Source organism: Coturnix japonica, chromosome 10, assembly GCF_001577835.2.
Source record: "Coturnix japonica isolate 7356 chromosome 10, Coturnix japonica 2.1, whole genome shotgun sequence".
NCBI classification, from domain to species: Eukaryota; Metazoa; Chordata; class Aves; order Galliformes; family Phasianidae; genus Coturnix; species Coturnix japonica.
The window spans coordinates 6090605-6111086 of NC_029525.1; the positions used below are offsets into that span (position 1 = coordinate 6090605).

The 20482-nt window shown below is 41.6% G+C and overlaps 1 protein-coding gene across 2 annotated transcripts in view; it reads left to right on the forward strand.

The window, feature by feature from the left end:
- Positions 1-192: 192 nt before the first annotated feature.
- ALDH1A2 (aldehyde dehydrogenase 1 family member A2) overlaps positions 193-20482 on the forward strand; it is a 61012-nt gene continuing 40722 nt past the window's right edge. Inside the window, exons 1-5 of one of the 2 annotated variants that reach the window (XM_032446797.1) lie at positions 193-397; positions 1283-1358; positions 2617-2741; positions 5277-5372; positions 6180-6274. In XM_032446797.1, the coding sequence (XP_032302688.1) occupies positions 6239-6274 (36 nt within the window). In that variant the 5' untranslated portion in view covers positions 193-397; positions 1283-1358; positions 2617-2741; positions 5277-5372; positions 6180-6238. Of the gene's footprint in view, positions 398-1282; positions 1359-2616; positions 2742-5276; positions 5373-6179; positions 6275-7865; positions 8266-20482 lie in introns of those variants that run through there. The other variant, XM_015872431.2, reaches the window with a different exon arrangement.

The window sequence follows — 20482 nt, forward strand, 5'->3', positions numbered from 1 at the left end:
TCCTAATCATTTGTCCACATCTTGCTGCCTTACCCACACCTTTTTTTTTTTTTTTTGACTTCACTGGGTGGGAGAACCAGGTTTCTAACACAAGTATGTACCATTTACATTTCCTTTCTTCAGATTTTCTTCAATACTTTGACAAATATTTTAAGGACTGCTTTGAAAAGAATGTAGAGGTAATAACAACAGCCTTTTCCAATCCCTTCACTGGACAGACCTGCATGAGAATATGTAAAGCTATGGAGGATGGAAGTGTAAAAGAATCATTCAAGATAGTGAACTTACCTGAAAAGCTGAAAGAACTTCTTGCCTTAAGAACCAAAATGTCGGTGGGCTGAATCTAGGAAGCTGTCCTAGGATGGATTTCCAGGAGGACAGGCTTTAAGAGAAATTGGTAAGTTGAACAGTAACTATTTGTGCTGGTGCTGTGCAGAATTCCCCCAAAAGATTAAAATGTTTGGCTACTCAAGCACTGCGGCCATTGGATTGCTTTATGTCTGAACACAGTACCAGCAGGATGGAACATAGGAAATGTACCGCTGATCCATTGGTGTCCCAAAAGAGGATTCCAGGGGTGATCAGGGGAAGTACAAAAACGTCAGTCTGACTATGAAGCTAGAAATATTAGATAAACTGCAGTGAAAAATTAAGTCAATAGACACAGATAAAGCTAATAGTCTGTAGAAGCATCAAATGGTTTCTATTAAGGGAGGTTGCGCCTCACAAATCTATTGGCATTTTTAAAAGATGTCTAAAGTATGTTGATGTTATTGCTTGTGGTTGAGAGTGGGTCCTTAGATCGCATTCTGAAACCATTGGGACCCACACCCCAAGGCAATCTCGACTGAACTATTTCTTCTCTTCACCTGGATTCAAGCAGAGCGGGAATTCAAACAGTATGTATAATCTAACCATTATTATCAGTAATCTTCACTCCTACAGAAATAGCAAAGCACAGAATAATACACATCACTCCCACAGTTTAAGTCCCACGGGTAACAGTCTATACTGTACTGAATTTTTAATAGTACATTATTCAGAGTATCACATAAATTGTTATTACTAATGTAATAAAACCTAAGCCAACACAGCTGGAGAGACCAAGGCTATAAATATAACACATATATTTTTTTAATTGCAATAATATGGGTCAAATTATTTTTAAGTCCAAATCTGCTGATTGTAGTTGAATTGGACAAAGTCTGAATGCATACATCTGCTATAATTCATGTTCCTGCACAAATGCCTTTGCTGAACTTATATTTCTGTTTTCCTACAGAAACTGCTGCATGGTACTTAAAGGACGTTCTGTTTTACTGATTGATCTCGCTGCTAGGAAACTGGAAAAAAATCAGGTGAGGAAGATCTGAACGTGCTGCAATTTGGCATTCTGAGGTTTTTAGAACACAAACAAAAATGCACATTTCTTTGGTTCTTGTGCTTTCTGATCATCTTCTGTCTCTGCTGAAGCCTTGGTGAGAAGTGGCTGTGTGTAGTGTGCAGATCAGGTCCAGCTGAGCTCACCTTGGGAGAGAGCGGTAGTGCACGTGAGGCGACCCTTTCAGAATTTCTCTGTTCTTTATTCTCTGTTTCTGTGATCTCAGTGTCCAGATAAAACATTTCAGTGCAGATCATGAATATGAGTTCAAAAAAGTACCGTGTGTGTTTCAGACTTTCTGCCAGTAATGCCTCAGGCCTCATTCAAAACATACTCAAGTCCGCTGTTGCTGACGCTGGTCTCAGTGAGAAGTGAATTGGACTTTCTTGAAAGCAGAACACAAAACTTTTGTTCTAATAGGCTAGGAGCACCATCAGGCCTCAGTGAGATATTACATGTATATGTATTATATATATTGCTATATAATCAATGATAATACCTTCAAAAAGTTGTACAGTTGTATAACAGGACCAGAGAGTTTCCAAGTTGGCTGAATCTCTGTAATATCTGTGTAATGCAGCACTGCGCTGTGGGGTCTGGCTGGCACAGATTACATTCCACACTGAAGGGCTCTGGGACAGAGCTGTCAGTGCTGGCAAAATGTGAAAGTGTTGGGGAAATGCTGTACAGATGGTTACGTGCTCCAGCATTATCTGCTGCACTACGCTATGCTTCCTTCCAAATGTGCTGGATATAGTTCTGCTATAAAGTCTGGTAGGTGACAGTATGGGCAGGTGTAACTTCCTGAATGCATCTGGAAAAAGGCTATTTAAGTACAAAAAGAATTTTGCTTTTAGAGAATGAATTAATTCAGTATGGGAAAATGCTTTGTTGTAACCAATTCTTTGTTCTTATTTTCTTCACGTTCCCTTTTTTGGAACAGTTAATGTTCATGGCAAGTAAGTGCAAAGGAAGATGATTGACAGCATGTTCTTTTTCAAATAACTTTTTTCACATCCCTTTTTTTAAATAATAATAATAATAAAAAGCCCTCAAAATCAAGATCAAAGTTATAAATTCAGATTTGCTATTATGAACAAAAGATGCCTCGGTAAATATGGCCATGAGGCATGAAGAAAAGCTCGAAGTACATCCTATGGACTCTGCACTGATTTAACACCGTGTTTTCTTAACCAGAATAGTCTACATTGTCAAAACCTTTTATGTTTCTACAGGGTACAAATGTCATCCAGCAACAGGCATTCTGTGACTACTTATGGTTACCAGTCCTGCTGCAGGGTTGTGGAAACCTGATCTGAACCTACCTAATGAATGAAAAAAGAAATTCAGTAAATCAAAGGTAAGGACAGATTTGACTCCATTGACACATAAAGGCAAAATTCCTTTTTACATATAGTATGCTAACAGTATAGATTATAATATTGTTTCAGGATAGGAATGTTGGATTCTGAGGCCTAATTCCTTTGGAACTCCCAACCACAGTTTTTTAATTAAAAAAAATAGTCTGGAGGTTCAGAGCATGCTCTTTATAGGGTGTGCTCAGCAGATCACCCAGGAAGCAATTTTTTACTACTTCTGTGCTGTATCCATATTCATTAAGGTAATGAAGCTATTAATTGAATATGTAAGTTCAGGTAATTAAATATAAGACTTATTTCTTTAGTTTAAAGGGTAATAATAAAAAATTTAAACTTGCAAACTAGATCACACATTTAGTGATGATAAATGTGGCCTGGAAAGTGCAATAGTCCAATATTAATTAGTTAATTGCATCCATTCATTAGGTGATGTACATTAGCAGAAGGTCAATCCATTTGAAGTTAGATACATTTTACAAATAATGAATTCAAACAGGTAAATTGAGAAGAAATTCACAATAGAAGAGTATATTATATATTTAAATGCAGGATAGAGTCCATACAACCCAAGAGCACGTTGCCTGTATCTTCCCAGCTATTGGCACCTGTTCTTAACAGCACTGTTTCAAGGCACTGACTCTCTCCACTGTGTCAACTCAGGGATCATATGGGTGCCATTTTGCAGGGACTGAGCCCAACCACCACAAGCCTGTGACAGCTGTGTGCAATGTAGTGACCAGCTGAGAACCTTTGAGCTGGATGGGCTCAGGGCATTGTCAGACTTAAGGAGCTGCACCTCAGGATTGCTCTGTCACAAGCAAAACCAGCTGCACTAGCAGAACACTCTACCTTTAACTGTGGACTTGAAGCACAGCATTAATTTTTGAATCTGGCTTCTAAAATACCCCAAACACTGACCGTCTTTCCAAGCATGTTCTATTGTATTGACATTGCTGTAACTGAATTATGTTTAAATCCAAGTTTAAATGTAGGGTTGAACTTACTGTAACAGCAATTTAGTTCTATTGGCATAAAATGGACAGAGAAAAAGACTGATCAGTTTGACTTACTTTTAGTAAAAATTATGTTAAATCATGTTTTCTTCACTGGTAATTCCTGGATTTTCAGTAATAAAAAATAATTGTTTTTAGTATCAGCATTTTTTTTCTTTTTCTTTTTTTAAATTTTTTTTTTTTTTTTTTTTTTTTTTTTTTTTTTTTTTTTTTTTTTTTTTTTTTTTTTTTTAGAATTAAAAGTGATGTAGAAATAAGGAAAAGGAGATTTTCTATATATTTTTTTCTTAATAATATAAAATGCATCCAGACTTAATCAATTACTAATAAGACTTATAACGCTAAGACAGTGAATTCATTGGGATATTTGCAAAATCTCTGGCATAGTACCATCATAAGATGATAGCAGTATTCTGAGTATTGCTTCACAGATAATACTGCTTCTGTGTTTAACAATTTTTAGCCTACATGTAAAATATCTTCATCTAGAGCAAGGACCGGCACCATTCTGTGTGCAGTTCAAGGGCTATAACTCTTGAAAGATTTCAAACAGGGCACCTCTCACAAATGATCAGGCTTAGAGACATTTAAGAGAATTGATTCAATTAACCTAGAGGAAAAAGGTGCTATAATGTGTGATTTATATTTGAAGATAAATTAAGATCCAAGTATCTTCTGAAGAACGTTTGCTGCCATGGTGGTCCATAATGAAAATAGCAGGCAATTAAAATAGGACACCTGAGGCTGAAGCTTTTACTGCATACACCAAAACACGAAGTTCAGATTCTGTAAGTGCAAATCTGAGCTGAAAAATAACATAGTGGAAGTTTCTTTTGGGTCCGTATTATTCCTTGAAAAGTGATTTCTAAAGTGGATAAGAAATGGGAGGGACATTTGCTGCTGCAGAAGGCAGTGGAATGGTCTTTCTCAATCAATACTGAATTTGTATGAGGAGCCAGAGATAGCACTGCTAAATGCCGGAGGGACAGCTGGGAGAACTACGTATAAAAAAGAACTCAGGGGTCAGATCAGAATTACCATGGGGCAGATTTTGAAGTTGATCTTGAAATGAATCACTGGAAGTGGCTGACAGAATAATGATGTGATTCAGTTCCTTTGTGTGTGTGACAGCATTTAGAGTCTGGAGCTCATGAAGAAATATAAGAAATCTTCATGGTGTAAGGATTTGAAGCAGAAAGAGAGGACCTCTGTGATGCTGGGGTTACAGAAGCCACTGTTCATTTCAGTGGTGTATCAGCATGTGCCTTGGTACAGCAACACTACCCAAAGGTAGAGTACTCAAGGAAGTACCTGGGACAAAGATGTGTTTACCTAAGCCTCTAGCTTTCTAACTTCCTTTAGGCAGTGGGTCATTGCAGTAGAGGGTAGAAAAATGGCAGAAAAGTGCAAGCAACCTAAGAATAGTTAATTACCTCTGCATTGCCTTCCACATCGGGGCTCTGTCTTTTGCACCCCAATTCCAAAATGTTGTGTTTCCATCAGGTGGCATTATTGTAAGCAGCATCTGTGTCCTTGTCTACAAACAGTACCAGCTGATGGGGCTGGATGGAGAAATGAAGACTTGAGAATGAAACAAAGGTATTTATTAAAATGGTACATTCAGATTGGTCAAAATATGAAAACAAACCTCTTGAGGAGTGAGTCTGATCTTAACTATGTATTAGCATGAAGTCTAAAAGAATGTAACAGAAGCAAAGAGCAGCCTTGCCTGGTTGTTTTTGTAACAATTATTTCTTCAAGAAGTGTGAAGACCGTAATAACTGTGTCATTACAACCTGAAACAAAATATTTGTGTCCTGGTTTGAAGCTGATGTTGAAATAGGAGTTTAATTAAAACACGCTCATGTGAGAGAAAATAAACCAGTCTGACGTAATTGCGACGTAGCTCATATTGCCTAAAAGCCTCCACCACCAGCAACAACAAAAAGGCAACAACCAGACAGTACAGGCCTGCGATCAGAATTAGTGCTTCCCCTGCCATACCTGTGTGTTTGGGATTTGGAGGACTTGGGCAGAACCTGGGCTGTTGTTCCTGTTCTTTCTCATGGCAATTGTTGGACTCGCAATTTTTCTTCCACAAATTAGATTAGTTTACCTCTGCTTTCATTGTTATTACTGAGTTATTGTCCCGATGTCTGAGGCAAAGTGGCAGTCATCCCTCCTACAAAGAAATGACATTAAATGTTTAACTGAACTCGCATGACTTGAAGCTGTGTCTGTTTGCTGTCATAGAGAGGAATCGCCAACCAGTTCATCAAGCTGGTGAACCAGTATACCCAGCACTGCACCACAGGCCTTGCTCCTGGTGCTGCTGCACAAAGCTCTTGTACTGATGGGAACTCACCTGTGGCCTTGGCAGTAAGGCTTTTGTCATTGTTTTTGCAGGTGAAGGAGAATCCCAGCTCATCACCCGCTATTGGGAAGCTCTACAGCAGGTGTGTGCCATGTTCTGCTGGCTGCAGCCCAGGAGCCGCAGTGCGGTAAGTGAGGGGCTGTTCATCTGCTGGGGAGTGCCTGTGGGGTTGGGTGGTACATGAGCCAGCTGCGAGGTTGTTTTGCAGACTGAACTGCTTTTAGATATAAGATAAATACAGTTTGTATGGTGAGGAGTTGATGGAGGTTGAAGGAGCTGAGAAGTAACTGAAGTCACAGGAGTGTTATGACAATCAGGAGCTTAAACAGCTCCTGACTGTGTGGGTTTGAATGGCACCTCCAATGCACTGCAGTCCCTTCTCAGCAAAACCTCCTGAAAACTTCATTGATTTGAGTTAAGAATGAAACCGCTGCACAGTTCCCTCATTCCTCAAACCTGCTGAAGTGCAGTCCCTTCCTGAAGGAGCATTTCCCCGCTCTGATTTATTTTAAAACAGCTCTTAGAATGTGTCATCCTTGTGATGAAGTGTTAGGTTTGCATTGCCAGCATGCCATTAAAAACTGAATGCTTGACGTTTAAAAGTCTCACTTATCCCAAGTGTCACCATTTGACAGCTTGGCACATCACTTTACAGCAGCGTGTTTTGGATCCATTTCCTCTGTCTGAGGGGATGTGGGGGGTGGTAAAGAAGTATGAAAAGTAAGAGAAAGCAAAATCTGCAGTCCCCTCCATTAGTGGGCTGTGATTTACAGAGGTGAGGCTGTGTAAGGTATGTGTTGGTGTGGTAAGGTTGAGGTGCTCCAAAGGCGCTCTGCAGGCAGTGCATGGAGCAGCATCAGCAAACGGGTACCCTAACGAAACAGAAAGGTGGTCTGATGCTGCAGCTGGTTCTTGACTAGGTCAACAAACTGTCCTGGGGCATCTTTCCTGCTGCTGTGTTTTAGCCAGCTTTGGCACAGCTGTACGCTTTGGTGGCCCTCCTCTGTTTATGTCATCATGGTGATGATGGTTTCAAAACACGGCATGTGATGGAAAGCACTTTGGGAGTGTTCGCATCAGTGAGGAGATCTGTGCTGGTTCTGCCTGCGATAAGGCCGCCCCTCAGGGCTCCTCGATCGGCCATGTCGCGGTGGCCCGGCCCGGCATGGCGGCGGCTCGAGGCGCGGGCGGCGGGAGCCCCCTGCCGTAGCGAAGGGCGGCGGGCGGCGCGAGGCCGGCAGGGGGCAGCAGGGGGCAGCGGGCGGCCGGGCACGGCGCTGCGGGCGGCCGGCAGGGGGCGGGAGCCGCGTCCCTGGAGCCGCCGCCGCGGGACGCTCCGGTGTCGGTGCGGACACGAGAGTGGGGCGGCTGGGACGGGATGTCTCGCCGCGCTCACGGTGGCGGGACGGGGAGCGGCGCGGCCGGCAGGTGTTGTGCGCCCGGGAGAGCGGTCAGCGGGGACGGGACCGCTGCACCTTCCCCGTGTCTGAGCGGTTGGCAGCGCGGGGCTCGGAACAGCCCGCGGGGCCGCCGTGTCCGACGAGCTCTCGCTCTGTAGGGACTCCTCGAGGAGGCCCCGCTCCACACGGCGCGGTCCCCCTGCGGCCGGCGGGATGCCCAGCCCTGGGGCCCCGCCGGGCTCCGCGCCTTCCCCCGGAGGGACGTTCGGGAGCACCGCGGGCTCGGTTCCCTCCCGCCGGGGTCCCATGCTCCGAGCCCGCCTGCTCCGTGCGCACCGCACGGTGGGACCCGGCGGAGGCTGCGCCGCGCTATGAGCGGGGCTGTGCCGCTGTCGGACTAGGTAGGATGGACCTGCCCCCCTGCCTCTGCCCCCATGTCCAATAAGAAGAGCCCCGGCGTGACACCTGCCTATATACAGAGGAGGAGAGCAACATCTTCAGCGCCGGGCTTTGGAGGCGGGGGGGAGGGGGGGAACAGCCCAAAGCGCAGAAGATCGGGACAGAGCGGGGGGCTCGGCTGCTCTGTATCCCCCCCGAGGCTATGACTTCCAGTAAAATTGAGATGCCAGGGGAGGTGAAGGCAGATCCTGCCGCTCTGATGGCATCTCTGCATCTGCTGCCTTCTCCCACTCTCAACCTCGAAATCAAACACACGAAGGTAAGTTGTGTTCCTTTCTTCTGGCAGGGAAAGTCTCGCTTGAAATCAGTTGTAATCTGCCCTAACTGACTCGAACACAGGCATAAGAAGAAAAAAAAGAGAAAAAAAAAAGCAAAGAAAACCCAACTATTAAGAGGCTGCACTGAGACTGTAATAAGGGAAACAGATTTTTAGCCCTCTAATCATCTGAAAAACCACAGGGTAATAGAAAAACAAATGAGATCTGCTGGGACTGGCTCTGCCACTTCTCTCTAAGTGGAGATTTCGTGCAGAGCTGTTGGAGTTTATTCGCAGTGCAGGATGAGTTGTCCCCTAATGCTGCAGTTGCTTTTGATGTAATTCAGAGGAAGTTGGGATACATACCCGAATTTCTCAATCAGAAAATAAAAATATTTCTGTTCTTGAATTACCCCACATGCCCAGGGGACTCTTACAGTTCCCAAAGGACTTCTAACTCTGCCAGGTTGTTACGGCACTGAAAGGTCTCTTTGCTGACTTCCATGATATCTGAATATTCCCTTGAATGATAATACAGAAAGACATATTTTTCCTGCTAACCTTTAAGACTAATTTTCATTAAGAGAAACCACATTCCTCCTGTTGGGTTGGTAGGTTAAAGAATCTGCTGTTACTACGGGACTGAGTTGTTTTTTGCAGTTTAAAGTGAGCTTTAAGAGCAGTCGTTTATTGGTAAAGGCAGTTTGATTTTTTTTAAGTTTGCCTTTATGCCTTGAATCCTCACACCTTCCGTATCTTCAGCTGAGGAATGCTTTCGTTTCTGCTGGAGAAGTTTCAGATGTATTGTGCAAACAGATTACAACGTGTCAGACTTTGTTTTAATTACTGAGTAACTTAATAGGAAAGTAAAGCACATCGGTGCTGGGAAAAGGTGATAACATTTTTATCTACTGGAAATACAACTTTGGGAGCTTTAGAACTGATAGGAAAATCAGTTTGGCCGGTGTAGTGTAACGTTTTTTCTTCCATATCATCACTTAAAAAGCTTTTCATCTTTTCTCGTTCTTAAGCGGGTGCCAAAACTAATTTGTTCTCTAATTTGTTACAGCTATTTCATGTTCTAGAAGAACGGTTCAGAGGAAACTCAACTCTTTTAGATTTCACTGCATTTTAATGAGAACTGCAGCATGCAGATTTAAAGATGCACGTTTTCTTGCATATAATTGATTTGAAAATGGTTTAATTAAATAAGGAGTGTGGTTATGTGATGTTGTGTGGTGTTACACTTCGGCGCGGTGATACTTTGCAAAGTGCTTGGCATGATTTTTCCTTGTTGCTTGTTTCAGTATAAAATAGACACCAGAAGTTGTTAGTATTTGCGATCAGCATCACCATTAGTTTGCACAGGATGTGTGTTTGCACTTCTCCTTTTTAAAGCCTGTAAATTGCTACCAAAAATCCTTTAAAAATAGAGCAGTCATTAACAGTGCACTTTGTGAGGATTGAGGCTGGATAGCAGCCTGTGATTGAAGTTTATCGTGCCATCTCAGAAATGTGTAGGGCGCTTCACATTTTATGCTACTGTGACAAGTCAAAGAATGTTACTCGTTTTCAATATTAAACCCAAACCAGCAGCAACCCATTTCTTCTGGGCTGGGATTTGAGATATCAGGTAACTCCTGACTGCTTGTGAGAGAAATGGGGTTTAGAACAAGCACTGAATGTTTCACTTGGTGTGTCCTCTGTCTCTGCTTTTCTGTCTCTTTCCTCCCTCCTTTTACTCTGCAGGAAATATAAGTGATTTATAGATAATTGGAGTCTTCGGTTTGGAGTTGTGTCTTGGGCAGGGCTTTTATCCAGGATCCTCTTTCCCACCTATTACAAAGAAAAACAATCAAAAATGAAATAATGGATTGTAACTCGATTCTTTGGTGTGGGGGAGTGGTCGCTTCATGTCTTAAATGCCCAACAACTTCCATAAACAATAAATAACTGTAGAATAAAGAACAAGAACCTCAAACCTTTTAAAGCCAGGCATCTGTTAAGCATTCTGAGCAGTTTCTCCTGCTTTTTTAGCTGAGAATTTGAAATACACATTCAGGACCCAGAACTCTTGAACTCTTCATTACTTCTGTCTCTGAATGTAAAATCTTAACCAATCGAGTGTTAATTCTTTAAGAAAAGGGCACCTGTGAACTGTTAATGTAAGTGACTTTAAAATATATTGTGTCAATTCAATTCCACTTATAGAATTCTGAAATGGGAAAATAATTTAGACAGCTTTGTTAGGATGGAACATATTAAAGTCCCAGGAATCCTTAAATTAGATTTGCTAAGATTTCTAATGTGTAGTGGAAAAAATATACATTTACCTTTCCTTAATCTTTAAGATATTACGATATCCTTAGAAATACTAGGAAAACTTGTTTGAGGGACATAGGTAAATAAATACTGCCTGTGCACTTGCAGTTCCCATGTCTTTTGTTGTTTGGTGGAATTAATGGAAGTCGTGTAATATTCCTCCGTGCTTTCTGAAATGAGCAGAAGACTGTGTTAAGTCCTACTGATCTGTCACACCTGATGTACAGTGAGCACTGAGGCAGCATGATTTTCAATAAAAAGGTACTCAGTTAGTGCTAGAAATGACCTGATGCTTCTTGCTGTGTGATACGAGCAGCACTCTGTTGTGACTTATGTGTTGGAAGTGTGCTCCTTTGAAAGTAGAGCCATCAGAAGTACTTTGCCCACCTTTTTGATGCCTTGGTACGGCCTCTGGGATAGACATTGTGTTTCAGATGTGCATAATATGAATTGGTGGGAGAAGTCAAATTCTGACCAGATGTGGAAATCAGTGGTGAACTCACAAGGGTTTTTCTGTGTGGTTAGCAAATTCTAAGGCTGCTACGTGCGAGATTCTCTATCTCCTCATTGTGAAGACTCTTTAATTCTTTACATCTTAGCGTTAACATTTGCAGAGGAATTGCATTTACAGAACAGGGGATCTTCCAGAATTGCATGGAATTTGGTTATTGCACAGCCATGTGGCACATCCAGCCCCTTCAGACCTGGCAGGAGCTTGGTGGCAGTGCTGTGCTTTGTGCATAAGGGAATACAGGGTAGGAAGGTTTGCAAGGGAGATCTAGCCCTCCCCTTGGCAGTATGTTGTACTGCTGCTAGTGTCAAATTGGTGCCAAAAACTCTCCTGCAGTGGAGTCCTCCAGAAGTACCAGGTGTGTGAGATAAGCCTTAGCCTGTTATCCACTGAAGATGTGCTATTAGCACATTGTGTATAGCAAGCGCATTTCAGGGTTGATAACTTCAAGAACTTCATAGCATCAGAGGGAGACCAAGATACTTGTGCCTTCCTCTTTCATGTTCTTAGGAAACTCCATCCTCTCTCTCCTGGGCTTGGGATGGTTGACATGGAAACAGTCCAATGGATTGAGTCCTTTAAGGTGATTTCTTCCCTTAAATTCTCCATTTGATGGACAAAAGGTGTTTCTGCAGCATGTGGTTATCCTTCCTGTGTTATGGTAAAATCAAATCTGCTTCACAAAGTATTTTCATGGTGGTCATATTGACTTGAAAAGACAGCAGCTGGTAGAAGGAAGTAAGAGCCCTGTCTTTCTGTTGTTCCGAGCCCTATCATTGCTGCATCTAACTTGGTGAACAGGCATTCTCAGTTTGCATCATGTTGAGGATACTAATCCAGCTGGACGTTTTGTTTCTTGTTGCTTTAAGTCCGTGAAAGCGATGAAGAGTTTTAGTGCAAGGGAAAGTGGAGAAATTGTGGTCTTTGGGAACTGTTTGTAAGAGGTGGTATAAGGGGTTGAAGTAAACAGCGCTGTGGCGGTGAAGATATACTGAACTGTTTCTCTAGTAATAGTAGGTTTTGAATTGATTGATGGTCATCTTTTTTGACCTGTGTAAAAGGATGTGCCTCTACTCCTGCATTGCTGTATAAAAGCAGGTCAGTTTCTAAGCACAGGAAAGATAAACTAGGCAGGCTGTTTACCTACCCAGTACTGAAACCAACTGTAGACAGCAGGTTGTATTAAGTGTGGGCCAACTGTTTCTGGGTAGACTAACCGATACATTTCAAATTGTCATACATTGAGCATTGTGGTTTGACATGTTTTGTTTGAGTTTCTTTATATTGATTCCTATTGTGCTTTCTTGGCATTGTCCAGGAATGAGCGTTTCAGAGCATTATCACGAATATTTTTTCACCAAAATTTCCTGCATGTGTTTCTCAGATAAAATTCCAGACTGCCATTAAAATAGGAGGTAAGACAACTCTTTTATTTAGAAAAATATGCAGAGTCTTTGAGATTTATTGAACTGGAGGTGAGCTTTGGCAAAGACAAACAAACAAAAACTCAGGTAAGTGGTGAATTCATGCTTTTCCCTCTTGTCCATGTATTGGCTTACTATTTGAATGGCTTATTTTTCAAGTCAGTTTCAGTTACCGATGCTTGAAGGAACTAGCTGACCTTTTTGGTGAGCTCAATGACTACTGGTTACAAGAGATGCAACACAGAAAATTAGGGAGATGGTTGCATGAGCAGTAGTCAAATGGAACATCGTTGCTTTCACTTTGTGGAGCATTTCAGCACCTGTGCTGGTTCTGTACGTGCCCCTCTGTATACATGATATTTTAGGGTATATGCCATATTTTGTATTACACTTGTTTGAATCTGCAGCTTGGACTCTTCCAGTGTGCGCATACATTGTGGTTGGTAGTACAAACCATCAGTCCACAGTGCACTTTTCCAGTTAACAGGCTGAACACAGGACTCCCTCCCCAAACCTTTAAGGTTGTCTGCACAAACCAGATTTACCCAGGTCATTCATAAGAGACTGAGACACAACTGAATTCTTAGCATATGTCCAATCTCCTGTCATTGCTTACTCTGTTATCTCTGTTATAACTGTGTTAATTGAAGAGCCTATATATATATATATGTGAAACTATTGTGCTGATACAAGCAGTGACTAGATAACTACTGTATCATTGGGTAGGTAACTGTTGTAGCAGTGGCCTCTCTGTGCTGGATTTTTAGAGAGGGACAGAATCTTCAAAGCAAATGTGAGCCAGTTGCATGCATCAAGATATACAAGACAGTATTGCTGAAATTGTCCCTCTTTGTCCAGCAGATAATGTCAGATTACACACTGAAAGAAATGCGTTTTTCTAATCTCTGCCCAAATGTTTACGATTTTGAATTTCCAGTACAAATGTTGTATGTATGTATTTGAACACAAAAGCCAGGAGGTCAGTAACAATCAGAGCACTTGCCTGAGTTGAAAAAAAGCCAAATGCATATTTTTGCTTTGAAGCAAATAGAACAGAAACTTGAATTGAGATCCCTACTTTCTCGTAGCAGATAGATCTCAGTTGTCGATGTTGTCTGGCTCTCTCATTCTCTCCCGTTGGATAATCCAGTTGTATGTATTAGTCCTGAGGTACACTGACTTTGCCCAGTGGGCAGGGCAGTTGTGCAGGAAAAGCGGTATTCAGGTTGATGCTCCAAGAATGCTCGTGATGTCAGATAACAGCAAGGATTTGATCAAAAATCTATGGCTATGTGTAGGTGATTGGACTGTTGAGTTGGGATAGTGTGTCTTGAATACATACTTTTGTTCTAACCAAACAAAGCTTGTTAATTCTCCATTCCATTCTGTCCTTCATACAGGTTTCCCACAGAACTTCAGTTTCCATGTTCAGTATCTTTCTCATTGTACCCACATTTTCTGATTTAAATCATAGCAGCAGTAAGAAATTCTTGATCATCTCTTCTCAGCTCACCTATCTCCTTGTTAGTGCAAAATTGTTCTCTGCAGACTACAATAGGCTCTGCCAGTTTGGAGATATTCATTACCATAAACTGCGGTGCTCTTCCAACTGCTGTATCTATTTCCCTTCTTTTCTATGCACGTTAACAGTAGCCCTCGATAAACTCTCCACAGGCATTACAACTCATTGGGGCATATCACCATTTAGAAGTAATTTGAACCATCCCTTCCACCAGGCTTTGTCCCACACTTGTTACTTCTGGCAAATTTCATCTATCCCTAACCTGTCCAAACAGCTTTTCATTTCAGTTCTAATTGTGCTTTCCTTGGTACTTGGCTTAGTCTGAGTATTCTTATCCACAAGGTATGTTACCTTACTATTAATGATCTGCTAAAGCAGGTGAACCATGATATTGATTGCTAGTCACGGTAATGAAGGGGCACCTTGCTATTAACCTCTTTCCAGGGAGAATTATCCATTTATTTCCAGTCTTTATCTTATCTCTTAACCGCTTTTTAATCCACGGCAGAACTTTACCTCTCACCATATGGTTACCAAGTTTCCTTAATAGCCTCTTGTAAGGACTTTATCAAAAGCCTTTTGAAAGCCTAAATAAATTATATCCACTGATTCATCTCTGCTTCTCATTTGACTAACTATCTTCCAAGAAATCTTGCGAGTTTATGGAGGTAAATGGCAGAGGATGAGTTCACTGGTCCATATCATAAATTCCAAGTCAGATCCTACATAAAATCACTTTTCCTTTACAGTTCTGAAGCTATTTTTTCCTAAGACTGCCTGAGTGATATCATGTTGGTATCATGTTGCTGGTTTGTTGTTTGGTTTTTTTTTTTTTGCAAATTGTTTCATTCTCTCAATTCATAAAACATGCTTTTTATGTTGAGGTTTTTTTTTAAGAGTAGGAACAAGTCACCAAAACATCAGCTTTAGTACAGCTGAAAGAAACACACATAAAATGCTTTTATACAGAGGCAACATTTTAAGAAAGCAATATAAATATAAATGTGTGAAGATCTTTAAAAAAGGTATAAGAAGTTGCCAATTCATGCAGAGTGTTTTTGGATTCTGCTGAGGAATCCTAAGACATGTGCTGGCATCACTACTCGGACACAGACAGGAGCACAAAGAGCTATGTGCAGCCTTACTATGATAAATAGATATATGAGGAGGATGATGAAGTTTAATACATGGTTGCCGTCTAAGGAGCCAATCTTTCATGACTTATATGATTATTCAGATGAACAGATGAATTCCCGTTTGGACTGTATATGCCTACTTTTTTATTATTTTTCTTTCCCAAAGCACAGTTTCAGTGTTTCAGAATTGGTCTAAAGCCATGTTTCTACTGATAGATATTTTCTGTTACTTTTAATAGCAATCTGCTTTTTTGATGTGAGTGGGACACATCAATTTCAAGTTATACAGTGTACTTAAGCTGTAAATATAGGAGTACTTCATTATTAAAAGTATGATATGTGAAGCCTCATCAAAGAGTTGCTGCAGTGGCATTGGTGAGAGTCTCCAAATGACAAAAGAAAAAAGTTCTGTATTCTTGTTTACTTGAAGTCAGTCCATTTCTCAGATAGCTTAGTGAATTGGATTTCTACCTTATGACTTGAAATGTAATACATTCCAGCTTTGTTGGAAGGAAGTGGGAAAATATTTCAGAACAGAGAACCGAATTCTGTGACCCACATGAAAATGTTTAAGGTCACTTCAATCTCAGTTGACCTCATCTGGAGGTTAAAACACAGGGACAGAGCTGACCACTCAAGTATATGGACCTTAATCTGGGAGGGATTCATGGGTAATCGAGACCTTGAATTGTATTCAGAACCTAAACTGAAGCCAGTGGGACAGCTGTGTAGAGGCTAACAGCAGGTGGTGTGCTTACAGAAAGGATATGCTTTGCTAGTATCCACATGGATGTTCAATATGCCCCAATTTAAAAGTCATACGAATCCATTTGGAAAGTTGCAGAGGCATGGGAGGAGGTGCATGGAGAACAGACTGCAGTGTCTGGTGGAAGTAGCATGCTAGGAAGATGCTGTTCACATACTGTGCTTTGGTCACCTACCAGTGGTTACACAAAACCCCTCCATTTTGACTCTAGTTATCAGAAAGTGCCTTTATGGAAATTTAAACACATTTGCACAAAGGCTTCACTCTGAAGTAAAACTCATTTATTTCCAAAGCAGAACTGTTTCCATGTACTTCGGGTAAATGCAGGACTGTCATATATCCTTTTGTGAACGGGTCAGCAGGTCTTACTTTGGCCTGGAGTGAGTAGAGCTGGTCAGGGCATCACGTTTACATTTTGTCTGAAGTATAATCTCCATTTAGAATGTCCTTTCAGGCTGGGCTGTGGCATTGCTCTGTCAAGCTTCGGTGGGAGAAACACCACTTAGTACATCACCATCTTCATCGCTATCACCCTGGTAGTGGCTTTTATGTAATTCTTGATGCATCAGCTTTCTAACTTGGAAGACATTTGCATTTGGGACTTCTCTCAGGAACTGAATTTCAGCTATTTGCAGTATACGTGGGACTGAAGCACTGCAAAGCATGATCTTTAAATGATCTTTGGTGTACTGCTGGTGTTGGAGTTTTGGTGAAGACACGTCCCCGAGAACAAGCATTATATCAGTCATCTGTATGCAAGCTCTGGTTCTGCTCATCTTCCTCTGCCCCACAATGTGCATTGGCCAGACTCATCATCCACTTTGATACTGCCATATTAAGACATCCCAGTACAGCAGCCATTTCTAGGGAATACTTCTGGTATTCTTCTTTGTACATTTTCTAGCCAGGTTGTTTGGGGAGTCTGGTGGCTCTGCCACAGCCTATATTTAGGTTTTCTTATTAGACTTCTCTTGGCTTTTTCTTTCTTGGTATATTCTTCTTGACAATATTTACTGAGATTTAATGTTCATTTTGTGTCACAGCCTTTTAGTGTTAGCACTTTCTTCCTGTACTTTGACCTGCTTTTTCTCTGCTATTTTTCTCCTTAGCCACCTCATTTTCCTGCTTCTGCTTCCCATTTTTAGTCTTGGGAATGCAGAACTTTGACTCCTTTACATTCTTAAGCCTCCATGCTGATTCCCTGGATTTTAATTTCCTACCTTCAAGCAGCGAGTTCCTGAGTTTCTTCCTTTTTTGAAAACCAGCTCCTTTCTTTAAGTTCCGTATCCCAGACTGTACAGGTTCTTCATGTGCTTTTCTCCTGCAATAAAGCCAAAATTATTTATGTGGTAACCATTTCTCAGGGATTCAGACACAATTTTTAGACCTTGACAGGAATGTCAGATGTTGTTTATTAGGATACAGAGAACTGTGTGTTCTTTAGACAGTATTTCAGTGCATCTCTCACTGATCTAATACGTAGTTGCTATTGCACTCATCTTCTATAAGCTTTCAGTATTTTTTCAAGCTTCATGGTCTTCCAACTGCTTGGATCCAGAAATCAGTATTTGCTCCTGCTATTGCGCTTCATAGCCTACCCTGCCTCTACATCCATGGAGATGCGTTATACCTCTGGCTCCCAAATGTTTCTCTCCGTAGGCTGTCTATGGAAATCCTTGCACACGGAGCTACTTGCCCCTCCCCACAGCCCAACTTGTACTTTTTACATAGTTCATAGCTCAAAATCATGGTACGCCTCTAATAATTCTCATCCCCTTATGTTCAAAAAATGCTATTTTTTTCCTCACTGTGATATAGGTCAGATCACCCGTTTTCACACTTAGGTTTCTTACACTCATTTATTGACACTTGTGTTTTATTTCCTAATTATAAGATGACCTAGAAGAAAATTGTGATCAAGCCCAATCACTGAAGCACTTCCCATGACATTGCACCTCATTCTCATTTACCATTCCACTAGTGCTAAAAGTCCTTAAAATAGAAATTAGATTTAAACTGGCTTTAATACGTCTTTACACTGTCAAAGTGATATGAGGAGGCATTTATGTAACTGACAGTTGGATGCATAGAATTATTTTTTTAAGAACCGTTTCATTTAGTTACTCAGAACTTTGCTAAAGTTTATTTTAAATGTTCTTTGCATCCAGGCATAATAAAAGCATTGTCCTCATTCTGCTGGTTGTTTTCAGACCTTACCAGTGCACCCTAACATGCACATTTTACGTTTCCTCATGCGTCTGTTCAGTTGTAACAGAAATGGTTTGAGTTTATTTTTGGGTAGTTAAGAAGCTATCAGGAAATTACCACCTGCCTTTCCAAATCAAGAGGTTTATTTTATTTTCTCCAGTTCCTTCACTTGTGACATATGGTTGCAGCAGTAACCAGTTGTACCGGGATGGTCTGCACAGACCCTTAGAAACACGTACCGTTTTTTTTCCAGGACATCTGGCCAAGCTTTCACCCGTTTTCCATCAGTGCTGATGTTTTGTTGGTCTCCCTCTTTTAATCTTTACCACGCTTTCTTTACCACAGCTACTTAATGGCTTCTTCTGTCTTTTGTGATGTCTGTGGGTTGCTGTTGTCCTAAGAGGTGAGAATCAAGCTCTGCTTTTTCACTTTTCCTCTGAGATTGTGTTACGAAACTAACGCTAAATGTATTGATGATAGCGGAGCCTTGGTGGTCTGACCCTTGGAGAGCAGTTCTAAAATCTCTTTGTTAGTGAAGACATTTTTAGCTAACATCATGTAATTGCAAGTATTAATATTCATCTCTTTCCGTCAACGCTTTTAGAAAGCATTAATTGATTCAGTCTCACTGTAAAAGTAGTAAGAAGGCTTCATCACAGATGGGGGAGTTTAAGTTTGTAGGAGTGTAACCATGACTATGTGAGACAGTGGGTCAGTGTCAGTGGCAGGATCCCTTGTTAAACCAGTCAGACTTCTAGAAGAGTTTTTTTTAATCTAAAATTGGGAAGATTTGGGTTAGATGTTAGTTATTTACTCAGAGGGTGGTGAGGCCGTGGCACAGCTGCCCAGAGTGGATGTCCCATCCCTGGTGGTGCCCATGGCCAGGTTGGATGGGGCCTTGGGCAGCTGAGCTGGTGGGTGACAGCCAGCCCACAGCTGGGGGTTGGGACTGAGTGACCTTCCCTTCTAGCCCAAGTCATTCTATGATTTTTCAAGACTGATGTGTTTTGTGGTGAATTTGAGAGAGAATATGTTGGCTTAGCGTGAAGCACAAATGTTGCTGTATTAGAGCAGAGTTGGGATTTTACACTGATTGAGATTTGTACAGCCAGAGGAGAAATACCACAACTTCTGAGTATCTTACTAGTCTAAATGACTGATGCTCAAAGCAAACACAAATTATTTTACTTGGAAGAGAGATGATCCAAGTTTTGTATAAGTGATTCTATTTTGAAAACATCCAAATCAGACACTACTGAATCAGCTTTGTTGCCAAGAAAAGACTTTTTTCCTCTCTCTCACCTGTCTCTTGCTCCTAGGCTCTGCTTTTGATCTGAGAATCAGTGAACCATAGGGATTGGAAGGGACCTTTGAGGATCACCAAGTCCAACCCCCTGCTAAAGCAGGTTCCCTGCAGCAGGTTGCAGCTTCTGTTTCTATTTCTCTTACTGTAGAAGTGGGTCAGCTCAAAGGAAATGGTTTTCAGTTTGATGTTTTGAAAACTTCCCTGGCCTCAGACAAATTAGTGTAACAGGTTGGACACCCCCAAGAGTTAGAGACAAAACAGTATCCAGTGGAGCCTACTTTTCCACTAGTCCTCTTCTATCCAAACAGAGCACTTAACCTGTACATACACCTGCACAATGAACCACTGTATATTTTGCACAGAATCACAGAATTGCAGGGGTTGGAAGGGACCTCAAGAGATCAAGTCCAAACCCCTGCTAAAGCAGGTACTCTACAATAGGTCGCACACGTAGGTGTCCAGTTGGGTCTTGAATATCTCCATAGGAGGACACTCTCTGGGTATCCTGTTTCAGTAATCTGTTACCCTTACCATGAAGTATTTAAACGTGTTTGTATGGAACTTTATACATTAAAGTTTTAGGCCATTGCTGCTTGTCTTATCACTGTGCACCATTGAGAAGATACCTCATCCATTTACCTCCTGCCTTTAGATATTTACAGACATTAATCAGATCACCTTCAGCCTCTTTCTTCAGGTATAACAGGCCCAGGTTACTCAGCCTTTCCTTATGCAGGAGATGCTCCATGCCCTTTATCATCTTTGTGTCCCTCCGCTGTACTCCTTCTAGGAGATCTCTGTCTTTTTTGGACTGGAGAACTTAGAATGCAGCATTCCAAATGCAGCCTCATTGGGGCAGAGTAGAGGGGAAGATCACCCCAGTTGTAATGCACCCCAAGATCCCATTGGCCCCAGGTGCACAGTGCTGGCTCATGGCCAGCCTGTTATTGACCAGGACCCCCAGGTCCTTCTCTGCAGAGCTCCTCTCCTACAGGTCATCTCCTAACCTGCAATGATTCATGTGG